This window comes from Heloderma suspectum, chromosome 3, assembly GCF_057233095.1.
Source record: "Heloderma suspectum isolate Gila_16-S chromosome 3, 16-S_ref, whole genome shotgun sequence".
NCBI lineage: Eukaryota > Metazoa > Chordata > Lepidosauria > Squamata > Helodermatidae > Heloderma > Heloderma suspectum.
This window is the reverse complement of record NC_139460.1, coordinates 138,076,894-138,094,708: the sequence shown is the minus strand read 5'-3', so window position 1 is coordinate 138,094,708 and position 17,815 is coordinate 138,076,894. Positions and strand designations below refer to the sequence as shown.

The following is a 17,815-nucleotide window of genomic DNA, read 5'->3' as shown; positions in this document are numbered from 1 at the left end:
TGTTCATAGCTATATTTGGGATCTCCTTCAGCAAAATAACAACAAATCTCTTGCTTCTGATAAACATCTTCTTTCCAATGAAGAAAAATAACAGTTTTTAATGGCTGCATGACAGGCCAAACTCAAACAGGTTTCCTTACACTGTAAGGAAACATGTAAGGTTTCCTTACACTGCATCTCCATGCTTGGAAAACATTGCCAGCTGATTCCTGCCTACCATGCAACTGTTAAAGGCAGGGAGACACTGACTATATAACATGTGGCAGGCCTGTGCAAAATGGCATCCTGCTTTACAACTACAGCTGGCCAAACTGTTTCTCATAACTATAACAGAAAGCTACACCGATTATGACAACTTCCTGAGGCCAAATGGTCTTTAGGATGCTGTACAGTCAATCAAAGGGAGACTCAGTCCCTATTTTAACTTCTCTGCCACACAGGATCTGAGATAAGGAATCTTATGCATACTGTTATGCATGCCCCAATTCCCTGAAGAGGGTGGAAGTTCCAGGGAAGACACTTGTGATTATTTCCCTTCAAAGGAGAGATAACTGGAGACTTAAGGTGTTTCTATAATATGTTGAGCAAACATATACAAACAAGTGGGGCCCTGCAACTAAATGCTGTGGTGTATCCATGGCGTGCATGTCTTACCTGAGCCTGCGGCTGAGGGGGCTGAAAAAATAAAAGTTAGCATCTAAAGTCTCTTTTGTACCTTGAGTCTTACTTTATGTGTATTTTTTAAAATGTTTTTGAATATTTAAAAGTGCAACCAGTCTGCATAAAGGTCAATGGAGCATGGAGCTTTTGAATGCAACTGCATGCTTGATTTGGACGGGAAGAAGTCCAAGGGGGCAATTTAAGTAGATTGACCTTTGTGGCAATATTTTTTGAATGGAGATACAAACCAGCCGGATAGCATTGAGCCAATGAAAAGGCTGATTGGCTCGGCTGGGGTGTGGCCATGAGGAGACAAGCTAAATGGGAGCAGTGGCAGGCAGTTCCCTCTCTGGTCTTGCCCAGCTTGCAAAAGAGTGGGGCCTTGTGTATTAGCCATTGCCTTTGCCGGCTTCCCCTCCCACTCACACCTGGTAATGGTAGATCTTGCCATGGAGAGAAGTCAGTCGCCAGTTAACAGGGCCGGGAAGGAATTTTATCTGCCTTTAATTAGAAAGAAAGGGGGACAGGGCTTTCACCTTCCTCATTGCAAGATTAGTCTGTGTGTAAATAAGCCGAACTAGTTATTTGTGTGCTATCTTGGTGGAATTGTACTGTTTATGTCACAAATTTGTGGGGCACATAGGGATGTACGAAACACCTACCTGGCTCCGCGCTGGGCAATCCGTGGTGGGGGGGAGGCGCTCCGTCCTTTCCCCCGGAATCCTTGACGGGGGGGGAGGTGATCCAGTCCTCCCCACGGGAATCCTACCCGGCCAGCTCTGCTCCGCTCCGCGGCTAAGCCGCAGAGCCGCCGGCCGGCTCTGGCCACCCGCAGCTGGACTTCCGGCCGCTGGGCAGCCATGCAGGGATGCAAATGGCGGCTGTCGTAGCCGCTGCCATTTGCGTCCCTATATTGAGCCATGATAGGGTACGTAAATATTTACGTAGCCTATCACAGCAGGGGGGAAAAACCCAGCGTACGCAAATGGCGGTAGCCGCCGCCATTTGCGTACTCTGGGTTCCCCCCCCCCGCCGTGATAGACTACGTAAATACTTATGTAGCCTATCACGGCCTCTGCAGGGACGCAAATGGCGTCCCTGCATTAGCCGTGATAGGCTACGTAAGTATTTACGTAGCCTATCACGGCTATGAAGAGGAGGAAGCGAATGGCGGCCGCAGGATGGCCGCCATTCGCAAAGCAGCGTGGACGGGAGCAGGTAAGTGCTCCATTTTGCGTGCCTTTCATGGGTTGGGGGGGCGAGGGCTTCATTCCGCGACAGATTTCGGGGGGCCGAATGCACTGGTATTTGGCCTCATCGAGATCCGTCGCAGAATTCTCTGACATCCCTAGCCTGGGCATGATAGGCATTGGGCTGGATCAATTTGGGAGGGAGAGTGGGATTGGGTTCCCCACATTCCTGTGGTGGGATCCCCTTAAGGGATCTGAGCGGGTGTGGCACCAAGACCAGGCCATCACAGTGGCTGCAAGTGTGTCACATCCAGGGTGGAGGGAAAGGGTTCACGTTAGTGGTCTGTGCCTTAGAACACTGACCCTCCCATCCACCACCAGCTTTCCCGGCAGGCATGCCAGGAAGGAAAATCGGACAGTAGTCTGGCTGCCAGATGGCAGGATCCATGCCCTATGCCTCTGCCAATCCTATTCAAAAATTAATAAAGTTGTGTCCAATTTAATAACCCATTTAAGTTGGTGTCTCTGGTTTGTTCCACTCATCCACTGCATAGACACGATTAGATGCTGCGCCACACAAATAAAAACTGAGCTAGAAAGAGCAGAAACTCTGCTGCTACTTTTTCATTTTGTGTGTGTGTGTGTGTGTGTGTGAATACAGTGGTGGCCAATCCCAGCTATTAAACTTTGGCTTTCTCTGTTGACTTCTTTGGGCAACTCTCACTTCCATCCCCGGGGACATTTAAAAATAGCTTCTTGTGTGAACCAGTAATTATCCAGATAATGAGATGGTTCTCTCTACTGTTTTTTATATCAGTGCAAGATGTTTTTATATCTTGCTTTTCCTGTCCCCTGTCTGCCTGTAAGCCAATCAGCAGCATTTTGAAGACTTCCAGGCTGCCATGGCCATAGACTTCTCTTCAACAGCCACTTCCAGCCAACCAGCCAATTCTATTCTTGCCTCCCCTCCTAGTTTTCTTTCCGAGATGACTCAATGTTCCATGGCTACTGAGCAGTCCCAGTCCTCATTGGGTCCACCCCTGCTTAGGTTTTTTCCCCCCTATTTTTGAGGGGGTGTACTTTTGCAAACCTTGAGGTTCCCCCAAGCTTGCTGATACCTCCCTCTTGTTTATGAATGGTCTTCATGGTGCTAATTTGACTATATGAAGATCAACACTCACTCCTGAACTTTGCAAATAGAGGCAACAAATGGGACCTCCAACAAAAAGTTGTAGGGCATCCTCACCTCCTAGCAGGAGTTTTCCTATTCAGGGTCCCTGCCAGTCAGCCAGCCATGTCCTCCTCCATTCCATACTCAATGTTCCATAACTACTGAGATTGCTTAGTTCTCATTGGGGTGGTTTGGGGGATGGGGGTGTTGCCCACTTAGGTTTTATTTTTAGAGGCTTTCTGTACTTCTGCAAACCTTGGAGTGCCCAGAGCACGCAAATACTTCCTTTTGGCCCCATTTTTGGCTACACCAACAGTATGTCAGCACTCACCATCTGAGTTTGCTATTAGAGACACTGATGATGATATACAGGTGAACTATGGGTAGTTTTCCTTTGTTCCTTTTCAAGAGAACCGTGCAGATCATCCTTACTGGGGGCACAAGTATGTTGCCCACCCATATCAGAACCCAAATAAACTGTGTTTTATTGTTGGATTGTTTTTAAAAAAATGTTTTTAATTCAAAGTTGTTTTTAGTTATATGTTTGTATATATTGTCCATATGTTTTATATAAATGGTTTTTAAACTTTGTATATTGTATCTTCATGTTTTAACTTTTGTAAACTGCCCAGAGAGCTTCGGCTATGGGGCGGTATATAAATAAATAAATATATAATAAATAAATTATTAATATATATAGTATATAAATAAATAATATCTGAGAATAATCAGCCAGCAGTCTCCTTAACAAAAGAGTTATCCAGACTTGACCAGTGAGTTTGGCCAACTTTAAGCAGTCCTTCCTGCTTCAATAATCTCTTCTGTTCAAACCCCCAAACTTACAACACCATGAAGCTCTCTGACACAGCTTCAGACAGATCTAACGCAGTACTGTCTACTCCAACAGGCAGGGTCTTTCCCAGTTCTGCTACCAAAGACAGGGCCAGCACCGGCCTTCCCCACACCCTCAGCAAAGTGCTGTGATGGGCCACCTGTAGGCACACCACCTGGGTGCTCCCCCACCACCACGTCAGCCAGCTCTCCCTCCTTCCCTCCTTTTTTTTACCAGGCAGCAGTGGCAGCTCCTCCTTCAGTTTTCCTCCTCCTAGTCTGGCCAGTCCCACTAGCAAAAGGAAGCAGAGGGGCAGCTGGGTGGACCTGCAGTGCTATTTTAAAACAGAACTTTTTTCCTTTAGGTTTTGAGTAGCATCCATTAGAACCAATCCGATGCTGTCTTGGGGGAGTGCGGCCAGTGAGGGAGGAAACAGGTGCGGCGAAAGGGTGCTTGCGATCACTGGCTATGACGATTGTGTTCGCCAGTGAGGCCAGCTGGGTGAGAGGATGGAGGGAGGAGAAGCAGCTGCCATCACCACTGCCACCACAGCAGTAGTAATAGTCTGGCTCTGGAGACAGCTGCAACAGGGTCAGGACTGGGCCCCTTCCAGTCGCTGGGCCCTCGGCAGCTGCCCGCCCATGCTGACCCCTGATGCCAGACCTGACCAAAGATCTTTTAAGCAGAGATGCAACTGACTGAACCTGGGGATATATACATGCAGAATACAACCACTGAACATGCGCTTGCTGGCACAGCAGTGCTGATGGCTGGTGCTGTGATGTGCTTCAACCTACTGTGGCATTTCATTGTTGGAAGGAGCCTCATGGCCAATCCTAGATAATGCTGGGGGACAGAACAGAGTCACAAGCCAATTTTCAATGTGGTACAATGATAATAGTATTAGGAAAGCAAAGAAAGAATGATTAAAGCTTCAAAGATAGCAGTAGCAAGAAAAGCTGGTTTGTAGTATCTTATCTTCATGTGCACTGTTATGATGAAAGGTTGAGAGGAAAAGCAATTTTATTAAGCAAATTGGGTGAACTGTTACCTGATGCATATGGACATAGAGAAAAATTACAGGTAAAAAAGTTAGTGACAGACAGAGAGATTTCTATTCATTTCAAACAATACATTTCCTGCAAATATTCAAGCTTTCTGAGGAAACGTATGGTTGTAGGTAACATAGCACATCAGTTCCAAAAATGTTTTCAGTAATGAACATCTGTATTTGAGTTATAAATATGCAGTGGGAAGAGATAGATTGGCAGATGTGAGAAACTGAGTGAGAGAGAGAGCTGATCTTTCCCAAGGGAATATTCCTTTGAAAGAGTAAACCGAACAGAATGTGAGCTGCAGAAATTGTAAAAAGGCAGAAGAGCTAGATTATGAGTCAGGAGATCTGGGGATCCCTCCCCTGTTCTGTTAAGGGTTTTATGTGTGACACAGGAAGAATTCCAACGTAGAGTCTTGTGACACGTTAAAGACTAACACATTCATTATGACATAAGCTTTCATGGGCTACAATCTACTTCTTCAGATGCATGGATAGGATGCACATTATCCTGACACGGCTGGCAATGGGCAGGATTGTAAGCAGTTTGGTCAGAGGGAAATGAAATGCAGAAAGTACAGACAGTGACAATCATGTTATTAACAGTGGCCATTAACAAAATAGTTGTTGCTGATAGCACAAACACTGTGGCATTGGGTAAGCTAATACATGTAGTGCAGTCAACTCGCCCCCCCCCCCCCCGCACCTTTATTGTAATCTGTAATTATTGTGATCATTTTTTTTGTGGACATGCCGTAATATTACACAGGGGCTGTTGGAGGACAGTAAGGCCTGAGACAGCTGTATAACTGACAACTGCTTCTGCAGATTAAAGTTGTGTTTTATGCTAGTCCTCATTCTGTGATTCCTGTCCATAGACCCAAAAACATTACTTGTATGTTCTCCAGTTTGGAGCCCCTGAAGTGAATGGATGGAGCAGGCTACCCTGTTGAACATGCAAAGGCCTGGGTCTCAGTATTTATATTAGAGCTGTGCATAAATGGCCTCTCAAAATTCTCCAGCCTATCTGTGGGCAGAGAAACTGGGGTGACAATTTCACTGAATTTCTCCTTGGGGGGAGAAATTCTCCAACAGTTTCTCACAGATAAGGCTCACTATTGGCAGGAGATGTAGCACAGCTTCTTTCTTTTTTTCTTAATGTTTTTTGGTTTATTACACTGGTTCTGTAGGTGGAAACTGCATCAACTGTGTTGAGGCTTCCACTCTTTTTGAGCTTACCTAATCACTGCAAGGTGGCTGAGGGTGCTGTGTGAGTTTCCTCTCTCTATTACACATCTTTCCATTTCTCTGCAGCCTCCCAGGTCACCTGCACTTTCTGAACTGAAAAAGCCCCATGGGAGGAATGGCCTCATGATGGTTTTAACCGAAGTGTGGGAAACTGAGGCGGCTACAAGCTGCCACAGAGATTATTGCACTTGTGCACACTCCTCAGCCACCTCATAAATAAGGTAAGCACAAGAACCTCAGACCCAACCCATGAGCATTACTCCAAAATTTCTCCTCCTTTGAATTTCTTTTCGAAAGCAATTTCTTTTCTATCAAATCGAATGGGAATGGTAAAAAAAAATGTGGGATAAATTTTCATCACAACACTAATTTATATCATGCCTGCTCTAAGGGCATCATACTGTCTGGTAATTGCAGGAGATGATACTGACCATTACTATTCCCTCCTGTGCCTGACAATGACTTTGAGACCTGAGCACATACAGTCTATAGTGATCATTATTAGGTTAGCTCTCAGATTAAGAGGCTGGTTCAGGCTTTGGAGTCCCTAACAATAACATTATTATGGTACTGTTGCTCAGAATGCTTTCAATTAGAGAATTCAACAATTTGGTAAAAGTGCGGATATTTGTCAAGTACATTCATTGGAGTAAATGGAGTGAGGAAGGACAAATCTTCCCACTTGAGATCAATGCTACTAACATAAAATAACCCACAGTGCAATTGTATGCATGCATCTGTGTAGTTTGGCTGTGAGGCAACTCTAACTTCAGTAAATTTCATACTTAGGCATTGGTTTCTTTTTCTTCTGGCATCAATGGAGGATTTCCTTCCAATGCAAATAGATGCTTCAGAGGAGGAAATTTCCTCAGGATCGCAGCTGGGGAAGAAAAGTTAAATCTCCCTCTACACCTGCTTCAATCCCAGTAATTGTCAGTGCTACCCTCCTCCCCATGCCAGTTGATGTTTTTTGCCTTTAATAGTTTGGCCTGGAGGGAAATCTAAGTTCAGTGAATATTGTATTATACTTTTGCAGCATTCACTCTGTTTTCTCTAATCTTTTAACCTCTGGTCATTCTCCTGAGGCAAACAGAGGGGGGAAAACAGCTAGGAGCAATCCTAGGGTAAGAATTCTAATTAGCGTTTAGTCAAGGGAAAGATAAAAGAAGTGACGACTTTCTCTGGAATTCAAAATCCTGTAACACACCACAGTACACATCCCGCCCCCATTAAATAGACTACAACAGGCTTCAGAACACCTCAGAATTTTTGTTATGTGTTTGTTTAGCTTGCCTGTTGGCCTAGGTGCTTAACAATGAATGATGGCCTGTGACGAGTGGGTGCCTACCTCCTTCCTGAGTTAGAATACCACCTTTGAGCAACTGTATGTCAAAGCCATGACCCCCACCACTTGAGTGTCTGTGTGTCCTCACCCTTAGTATACAGGGTTTTTCTCAAGATTTGTCTGCTCCTTCAGTTCTTCTTTATGCATTTCATAGTCCTCTAGGGCAAGGCCTTATACCTTTCAAATATAGCAGCTACTTTCTGACATATATTAGGTACAAGACATAATATCTTTTTAACCAATTCCATGACCTTTCAAGAATATGGAATCTTCATAAATGTTGACACTCATCATCCTGAACATTTCTATTCCATACCTATTGCTCTTTCAGCCCCCAAGACTTTCAGCTGAAATAAGGCCAACTATAATATTAGCAACAGGTGTGCTTTCCTTCGACTTTGTAAAGCTTCAACCGAACCCTTTTAATTTTAATGAAATATTTTATGTGTTTTTCTCAGAAAGGAAATGAGGTCCTAAAAAATGAGTTAAAAAACAATCTGATACTGGTAACATAAAACCCTTAAGGGGAGATAAATTCAGAATGAACTCCAGAGTGTGCAATTTTGTCCACATGAAGTCAGAAGGGATTTTTCCATTGATTTCAAGTCAGAAAATTGCCATGAAATATTATTCTCCTGCATAGCATAATGCAGCATGTTCATAAGTAATTTCTGTATTGATTTCAGGTATTTATATGCCACATTTTCAGATTTTTTGTAATATATAAATTAAATAAATAAAGGGGAAAATGCTGGTCAAACAGAATGCGATCAGATATATTGCTATTTTTTTCTGTTTATGACAGGGGCGCAGAACCTTTTTGCCTTCCCTCTCCCGAGGATTGCATATGATGCTGTCTTGGGGATTGGGGCTGCACACACAGGCATACATATATACATGCACGCACACAGCGATCCTGATACAGAATGCTTTTTTCTTGCTGGTAGCAGCTGCGGGAAAAGAGTGATCTGTATGAGGATCTCTGGGGGACTGAGTGGATAGTACAGGCAGGGAGAGAATTTGGAGGCAGTAGTTTAGCGTGCCCACGGGGGGGATGCAGTAAAGGCCTTGGGAGATGCATGTGGCCCCTGAGTCACAGGTTGTGCATCGCTGGTTTATGGGAACACTACAGTCACCATTATTTGTGTTTAAAATGATTTTAAACAAATTCCTTACATTTTGTTTTCATATCAGAATAATAAATACTACCATTTTAATGAAATTTATGTTCTTAAATCAGTACTGGGAAAAGAAAAATCTTTACTGTTTATGGAAAAAAATTAAGGACAAACAATACAAATATTTTCTGATTAGCAGATGGTTTACAAAAGTCATATACTTTTTTAAAAAGCTGAAGGTTGTAGAAATGGTCACTAACAATTGCTGCATCCTACTTTTGGAAACAACTTGTGCTGAACTCCTCGCTATACTTACTAGGAACTATATGACACTGAAATCCATCAGACTTACTTCCAAGTAACACTGGTTAGAATTGGGCTACAAAGGAAGGGGGAGCAGATGTTATGAGCGTGTGCATCTGTGCTGTACAAAATGGCCGGGAAAGGCAAGTCAGCAAGCAATGAGAACCTGGAAACCAACAGGGATCAATCAGTATAGCATACTTGGACAGTACGAGTAGCACATAGCACTTTTCACTTACTATCACAATATATAGGCCCCAGTGAACTTTATTTGGAAGGGGTATGTGTGGCAAGTAGTTACTGACATTTAATTTAACCACCATTAACATATTACAGTTAACACTTCCTGCCCCCTGCTGAACACAGAGCAGCTGCTTGATGTTAAGCACCCACTATGCTTCTCATACAGCAAGCGCTTTCGAATAAGGCAACCATTTTAATGTTTAAATTAGTGGGTATTTGAACCTGGCTAATTCTGTGATGTTTGACATTGCCTTAAGAGAGCAGCCATAGCACTGTAGTATCAGTCATTTCCCCAGAAATAATGCATAGTAAGAATAAGCTGAGTAGAAGGTACTCCTTCCAGGCAGTCAGTTATCAAATAAAGCCTCCACTAGCCTTGATCTTTATGGCTACAGCAGATGGAAAATGAAAACAAACACAGTCAAACTGAATTCTGTACAGGTTGAATTGGTATGCACAAGGCACTTCTGAAGAATCAGCACACTGCAAATTAGCCAGCTATCTCCTGGCATTCCAGTTAGCTTTTTAATTACAGATCGGCAACAATATTTTCTCCTACAATGATACTAAAGCCATTTCCATTAAGAAAATGAGCCTCATTAAAAAAAAAATTGCGCCACATCATTTTCCTCCTCCTTGTGGACAGCTTATAATGGAGAAGTCAAAATGTCACTGAATTCATTCACACACACACACACACACACACACACACAGGGCATTTCTACACCAGCCTAAAATCCTGCATTTAAAATGGTGCTTTCTGCTTCCGTTTTAAATGTAGGATCATGACGACTCCCTCTTTCACGTGTTCCCTTCCCCCTCTTCCCTTCCCCCCCTCCTTCTCCTCATATCTGAGTCTTCCATTATCTTTCATTGGCCTCGCACCTCTTCTTGCCGCTTTAACTCTTTTGAGGGAGGAAACTGAAGTAGACCACAATGGGGTAATTTGATAGCTCATTATTTGTGATCTATTTAAAAACCGAACAAAGGGCATTTCGTTCAGGAGAGTCATGGCAGGGTCACTGCGTCATGTAAAGAGCCCACAAACTTCCATAAAGGAGCAATCTCAATCGCAGGATAAAAGCCTGGTGTGAAGGAACACACACACACTTTTCTGGTTTATCTTTCATGATAAGAAACCAATATTTCAGTAGAAGAGTTCACAACTGCAATCAGTGCAAACCTACAAATTCCATTATATTTACCTCAACGGAAACCTTTTCTCATGGAGTGACTTAATCAGCTGGACAATTGTCTAGTTCAATGGAGCAATTTCTTAATTTCCTCATCCTAAGCAAACCTTTCAATGGAAATTTCCAATTAGATGTTAATTACATTGTGGGTAAACATATGAAGAAGAGAATTTTAAGAACACTGAGTACAGAGTTGTAAAGACATCAAGTTAGAGAAAAATTGTGTGTGTGTATGCAGACACCCCTTGAGGAATAGATATTAGTACTACGTCATTCAAGAACTTCCAGTCTTTTGAAATACTTTCTAGTCCTTGTACAGAAGAGGGAAAGTAAAATGTCAAATCTGTTGTGCTCCAGTGTGTTCTTTTCTTTTTTAAAAATTATTTATAGGGATAAAAAATTATGTAAATCTTTTCCAAAATAATCTGGACAGAAGGCTCATTTATCAACATACTTGTTCTTGACCTTACAGTTTTTGCACTGGGACAAAGAATGGACAGTAGAATAATAACATTTGCAAAGACACAAGGAACAGCTAACAAAACAATGTTACTGGGACAGTATAAAAGATCCTTGATCACTGTAACATCAAGGCTAACATTGTACTGCCCCAGTAACACTGAAACAACATATTGTGAAGTCTCAGCTGTATGATAACAAATGACGGACACGGGAATGCCCTATCTTTGTGGAAGGTAAGGGACAGCGTACTGTTAGGCGTATTTACAAAAGTGAGTGTTTGGAATGTGATTCCTTTTACAATGGTGAAATAGGAAGACCTCTCCTAAATATAAGGAGCACTTGGCTGATATTCAACATAATTCAATACATGCTAGACATTGCTTCCATCATATGAGGGAGAAACATGCTGGCAGAGCAACTTTAGAGAAGATCTCTGTGCTAGCAATTGAACAGAGCCTCCAAAGGAGAAAGATTAAGGAGGCAATGTTTACCGATCAGCTGAAATCTGGTATCAATGTGAAGGATGAGGAGAGGCAAGCTATGATGTTTATTAATGCAGATTGATTGGCGGATGAATACAGGTGCTGATTGTTCATCTTTGTTTCCCCCACTGAGGTTTGTCCTGTTCCTGACTGGTTCTGGCTCAGTTTATAAGGGGTGTCGTGGCGTGCTCTTATTTGTGACTGAAGCTGGTGTTTTATGCCAAAACATTTCACTTTTTAAAATCTATTTTTAAGTATTGTAAACTGGATGTGCTATTATTGGTCATTTGTTTAAATAATAAGTAAACTGAAAGGAAAGGAAATACATTTCCTCCAGTAGGGGTCTTGAACTTGAGGCCTGCGGGCCAAATCCAGCCTGCATGGGGTCCCAAACTGACCCTCCAGTGTTCCCCAGATGGGTACACTCCCTTCCACTGGCTCCACTCCTTACCTCCTACTGCGGATAGTTTGGTAGTTTCCTGGCTTTTGCTGTTTTTATTCCCATTCTAAAAAGTTGGAATGCCTCCCCTAAGGCTTAGTCACTAGCAGTAAGTGCTTTAAGCTACTCTATGCTGGCATTTTTGTGTTTTTGCCCCTGCCCCCTTTTGCCTTTGCCCCTGCCCACCACTAGAATGCAGCTCCTGACAGCTTCTTTGAAATTGAATTTGGCCCTTGAGCTGAAAGAGGTTCCACAACCCTGTCTTCTAGAATAAGAGAGGGACAGCTGAAGCCATAGTGCAAGGTAGCTCTGCAGGTGCACTTTTGAGCCATTTGTGAGATGCTACTGTCCATGCAAGGGGGGGGTGCACATGTAAAGCAGCATACCATAACTAATTTTGCCAGCATGCTCCCCCCATAACACACCAGTGCCAAATAAGTGGCCTTGTGACTGCTTTTATTGCTGGTGTGGTAAACAGAAGCATATTGGTTAAAAATATGCAATCATATTCTAATTGTTGTAATATCCTCTTTTTCTGCAATTCTGAGTGGGGTCAGATGTATGGCATATGCCAGGACCTACTGTGCATGGGGGCTTCATTTCAATAGAGGGGGTGGCTTCTTTACACGCATCTTCTTGCAATGTTCAGTGGAATGCCAAGCTCTTGTAAGGGGTCACTGGACTGGATGTTTGTACATAGGTGCTACAAAGGAAACGTGAACCGCCCAGAGAGCTTCGGCTATTGGGTGGTATAGAAATGAAATCAATAAATAAAAAACGTGCTACTTGCTATTTTTTTACTATTTGATTTGGGCTATGGTAAAAGCATAAGGGTAAGTCCAGTATTTAGCAAATGGTTCAAATAATTGTAGGAAAATCTGAAAGAAATAATTTTTACTGATGTTCAAAGCTTGAGTTAGGTATTTCATGTTCTATTAAACTATATACACAACTTATTTAGTTCGCTTTTCTGAAAAGGTATTTGGCATCTGCATTTTTGTAGAGAAATGTGGATACAATATTCTTTTGTTGTAATTAATAGCCATCATGAAAAGCTTACTTGCTTAAGTTTCTTTAGATCTTCATCAAGTTCCAAGTTGTCCAAAATAACTGCAACAAACAAACTCAGCAGAATCTACAGAAGAATTAGAAAAAAAACAACAACCAATATTGAATACAGAGAAGGTCTCTTTCCACTGAAGTAAAAATGGCTTTGCCAGTGACAACAGGTAGATCGAGTTTCATTTTCTCTTGCATCCTGATATATCACATGTAATAAAATGATAAGACTTACTTTACATACATGGCATTTTGCAGGGTTTGGTTTCATACATAGGCTCTAGCTAGCAGTCAATATACATTCTTAAAAACAAAAACAAAACTAAATGGGTACAGTCCTTCCCCACATGGGCATGACAGCTGTGTGGGGAATGATCTCAATGAGGCTCAACACAGCCCTATTTCTCTCCCTTCCTCAGGGCATGTGCACAGATGAATGCACAAGCATCATGACTAGCTCTTGTGGAATGAAAGTTGTGGTAATTTATCCCATATCCCCAGAGTTATGAGCTCTAGAGCCTGCATAACTGGACCAAGCAGAGGAGATATGGGTGGTATGCACACACCTCTCATTCCTCAAACTGCCCTGGTATGGTAGAAGCACTTGCTTAGAGGGAGTAGAGGAGAGGTATGGCTCTCTTCAGCTCTATGGAGATCCTTCCAAGTAGAACTGTACCCAATTATTTGAGTTAAAATTCTATTAAAGGAAGCAGAAAATGCACTCTTGAAGCTGCTTGTAGGGCTCGTTTTGAAATCATTGACAAGCAACCCATGCAGGAGTGGACCCACCAAAACACCATGCCTCCAACTCCCAACTCAGATAATCTATCTATCTATCTATCTATCTATCTATCTATCTATCTATCTATCTAATGGTCTATCTATCATTACATTTCTATACCACCCAATAGCTATCCAGAAGGATACCAAGGGCAATGCCAAAGAGGTGTGTGCTAAACTGAGTGCAAAAGTTTTCAAATGAAAAATGACTCCCCACCCCAATGAAATGGGGTGGTGGTGGAAAATTTTACAGACTATTTTACCCATTCAAATGGGGCTTTTTTGACTGCAAAAATAAATGTTAAAATGCAAAACTTTGGCTCAGCCCTATTTCATACTGTGGTTCTACCTAGAATCGTAATGAAAAATTGTGCCTGATTTTATCAAGAAATTGTGCAGCAGGTGTGAAATACACTGCACTTTAATCTGTGGTTATTTCCAATCTCTATAGCTGAGAACGACAGGCACACAATGAAGATTTCTTCCAAACGTCAAAAACAAATCTAGAGCATTATCACAAAAGAACAGTTAAACCTCAACTTATTATTTGTTTAACTTCCTCCATTCCCTTCTGGATTTTATTAACAGACTTCACTCCTAACACATTTCTTGTTTTTCAGGCCTAAATTCTATTCCAGCTTCTGCTGTGAAAGTTATTCACTTCTCTCCAGCTCTCTATAGATCCTGTTTCCAAGTGCATACAATTAACACTTCTGAGTTTTACCCCACCTTCTCATTCCGGCTTGTAGAAGTTATCGTTTAACACAACATGCTCATGTTCCTTTATCCACTTGTCACTCTGTCACCTTATATTCTTGGGGCTGCTTCCCCTTTGGCATTATGGTGAAGTTGCTGCACTCCTGAAATAGGGACATGATCCCTGTTCAAATGTACTGGGGGATTGGAGAACCTCACTGCAGTTGGCATAGGCTTGCTCTGTGTGTGTGCGCGTGTGTGTGTGTGTGCACGCACACGTACATGCGCACCAGGATGTCTACACTTTTAAAAGGGAGATTTTTGCTCTGAAAGGGGAAAGAATGCAAACTCTAGGAAAACCCAATCTGCATCCCAGATGTAGGGTTTGCTCTTTCCAATCCAGAGAGGGAAAGGAACAATCCCTCCTTCATTGGACTTGGGGTACACTGGGATGAGGAAGAAGTTCATGCAGTTGCCAAGGCTGCACTAGAGCCCTTTCATCCCAATGCTGCTCCAATCTAGTGAGAAGGATGCCTATTTGCCTATTTCTTACTGGATTTGATATCTATGCTCCTTGGAAAAGAAGCACACTTCACATCGTGGAAGGAAGGCCTGTGATGTAGAAAGGAACTGGTAAATGCTCCACCCTTTCACTGTGGAATGAGTTGTAGAACCTCTCTGGCTTCTGTAAAACACTTCAGTTTGGTTGGAGTGTAACCAGTTGGTTCTGCCCATCCCTAGAAATTGAGGAGGGGGGAATTAAAGATTTCTTGAGGCACCTGGGGCACCCTGAAAAACCGCTTTGCCGGTTTTATAGAAGTGCAAAAGGGAAAAGAAATTTCACATCTTGGAAAGATGTCTATTTGTCCAACCGGGAGCAAGGCTGCACAATGTTGGAAGGCCACGAAGAAAAGAAAGAAACTTGAAAGTTTATATGCATGTTGCATTAGTTGTTAGTTTGTTTCTCCTGTTAGTGTGAATGCTGTAGCATAATGTCATTTCCCATGTGCTCATTTGACATCATACAACAGGAAAGCATTCTAAGTTTAATTATCAGTTGATGCCCCAAGGCATTATTATACATCAACTTTCAATTTAATTACAGCTAGAGGAAGAGAATGGAACTGTCAGGGCCGAGCTTCAGTACTGCAGTGGGCCTTGTAGGTTATAGCCAGGATTTGGTTAGAGGTAGCCTGGAAGGGCTCAGGCCTATTCAGTTTCTGGAATGTCAGAGTCTGTGTGAGCTTATCTCCATCAGTGTTCTCAGAGCAGAGCCAGGGGGAGTCACCCAACTCCCTGTCCACCTGCTAGTCTGCCCTTGGCAGGCAGGGAGGCTGGAAGCTGTCCGTGAGAACCTGACAGAGGTGGGGTGGGGTTTGCAGAAGGGTTGCCCAGGTTGAAGTGTCACTGCTGGAAGGCTGAGCAGGGGCCTTGCTGAAAGGGTAAAGGCCTGTGTCTGTCAAAGGATCTGGAGGGGGTATCCTACAATCATGCCTTCCCTTTTAAGCTGATGCAAAGGCAAAGAGCCTTTTCTAGGAACATCTCATCTTCATTTCCTGAAGTCTTCTCTGTTTGGATCCATCATCGTCTGGGCTTTTGGAGGCACTCTGCACATGGACTTGAATTTTGGATTGTTAAGGACTTGCCATGAAAAGTATAGTGAGGCTTTTCATAGACTTGAACTCTCGTTGCTGTGGATTGTGTGTCTATGTTTGTAGTCAGCTCAGTGTACGGCAGACTGGGTTTGATCTACGACTTTTGGACTTTCCTCTGCCAGAACTCATGCAATGCATAGTTGCCAATGTGAAAGTGATGGCCTGGAACTCCTTGCATGTGTGGGTATGCCCTTCCCTTGATCTTGATGGGCCTTGACCATGTAGCCTAGAGTTATCAACAGAAGATTCAAAGTTGGATTCTCTATGGGTGTGGGTTGTTTAGGCTTGATTGGCTGATTGATCCCCTGATTGGCTGATGGGTTCATTCCTAGAATCATTCCCTTTCCATGTCCAGGGTTGGAGCCCCGTGAAAGGATTGCCTGGGTTAGGTACCCAGGAATCCAGAGTCCCTTCCCTTGAGTTCAGAACCGTGGAGATGGCAATGGAGAAACCATGTTGATGCAGATCTCAGTCATGGTAGTAGTGTTTAGCTTGGGACTGTTCTGGAATTACATAGAGCCTGTAGTTACTGACCATCAGCTATATGATTTCTGAAGAGTGTAACCATTAAGCTTTCGCTGTGGGATTCCCTGCAATAAAGAAATCTCACTGATGTGGGTGTCCAGTGTCAGATTGCCTGAGCGTTGGCGCTGGGGGGATTGGGAAACCTGATGGGAACTGTAGATTCTACCTTGATGAGAAGTGTATATTTCTGATTCATTGTGACCCCTCATTCGCTGTGATTCCAGCTGGTTAACAACAACTACAGTATTACCTTAAGAGAGGGGGCATGGTCTACTTTAAAATCACCTTGTTGTGCTAGTGCAAAGGTTGACTACCACATATTGCAGGGATGAACTCCAGATTCTATGCAAAAATTCACATAGTTGCCCTGATCCACCAGGCAAATACAGCCACAGGGAAGCAAGCTTCCATCTGAAAGACAGTACTGCAGAATCATTTGCCTCACTGGATTCCCATATCTAGAACCCAAGTGGCACACGCAGTAGCATTCTTTGCTTAACACGTACCCAAAATGCCAGCAATAAAATGCAATGAACAGCCAATAAAACTCTACAGACTGTCAAGAAACAAAACAAAAAACCTCATGCAAGAAATCCACCAACCAAATCAGAAAACTAAACCTAGCATCAAGAAAAGTTTTCTGGATATCAGCCATTGGGGAAAGGGTGTTAAGAATAAAAAGGTTTTGGCTTGCTGATGGAGCACAGCTATGGCTGTAGCCAGGCAAATTTCTTTAGCAAGTACACCCAACAGTGTGGGTGCTCTCCCCACCCCCTCCCACCCCGAGACAAGATTCTGCTCTTTGTTCTTTCTGCTTTCATCTGGGCAAAAGATGCAACCTAGAGAAGAGCTCTACCCATATCAGTGGACAGGGAGGAATGTGTGGCCTTGTCCCCTTTGTTAAATTGTGCACACAGCTCAGCTCACTTATTTGTTGGGGAGGGACTGAATCCACCATGGCCCTTCATCATCTCCCAAACAGGTGATCCACACTGCTAGACTATCAATTCAGGGAAGAGATAATTGTGTGCAGCATTCTATGCATAGCCTACTGTTATTTGTGAGTTCCTATATTACAAATCCAACGCGCTGTAGGGAGGGAAAGCAAGATACATTACTGGCAAATGCTTGCTCCCAGCCCCACGCTTGTTGAAATAATGAGAATGCAGGAGTGGAGAGAGGCACTTGCAAAGGAGGATCTGTGTCAGGAAGGGATGTTTAATCATTCTGGTTCCTGACAATTCTCCCCTGCAAATGCCCCACTTGTCAGCTGTCCCACCCCTCAGCTGTGGTCAACTTTGCAGTCCAGGAGGGTTAAAAACAAATTATTTAAAACTGCCCAAGAGAGAACTGACAGGCA

At 43.1% G+C, this 17,815-nt stretch overlaps 1 protein-coding gene across 1 annotated transcript in view; it reads right to left on the bottom strand.

Annotated features, from left to right (window-relative positions):
• NALCN (sodium leak channel, non-selective) overlaps positions 1-17,815 on the bottom strand; it is a 284,191-nt gene that overhangs the window by 86,771 nt on the left and 179,605 nt on the right. Inside the window, exon 15 of the mRNA XM_084841809.1 lies at positions 12,801-12,875. Coding sequence (XP_084697935.1) covers positions 12,801-12,875 — 75 coding nt within the window. The remainder of the gene's footprint in view (positions 1-12,800; positions 12,876-17,815) is intronic.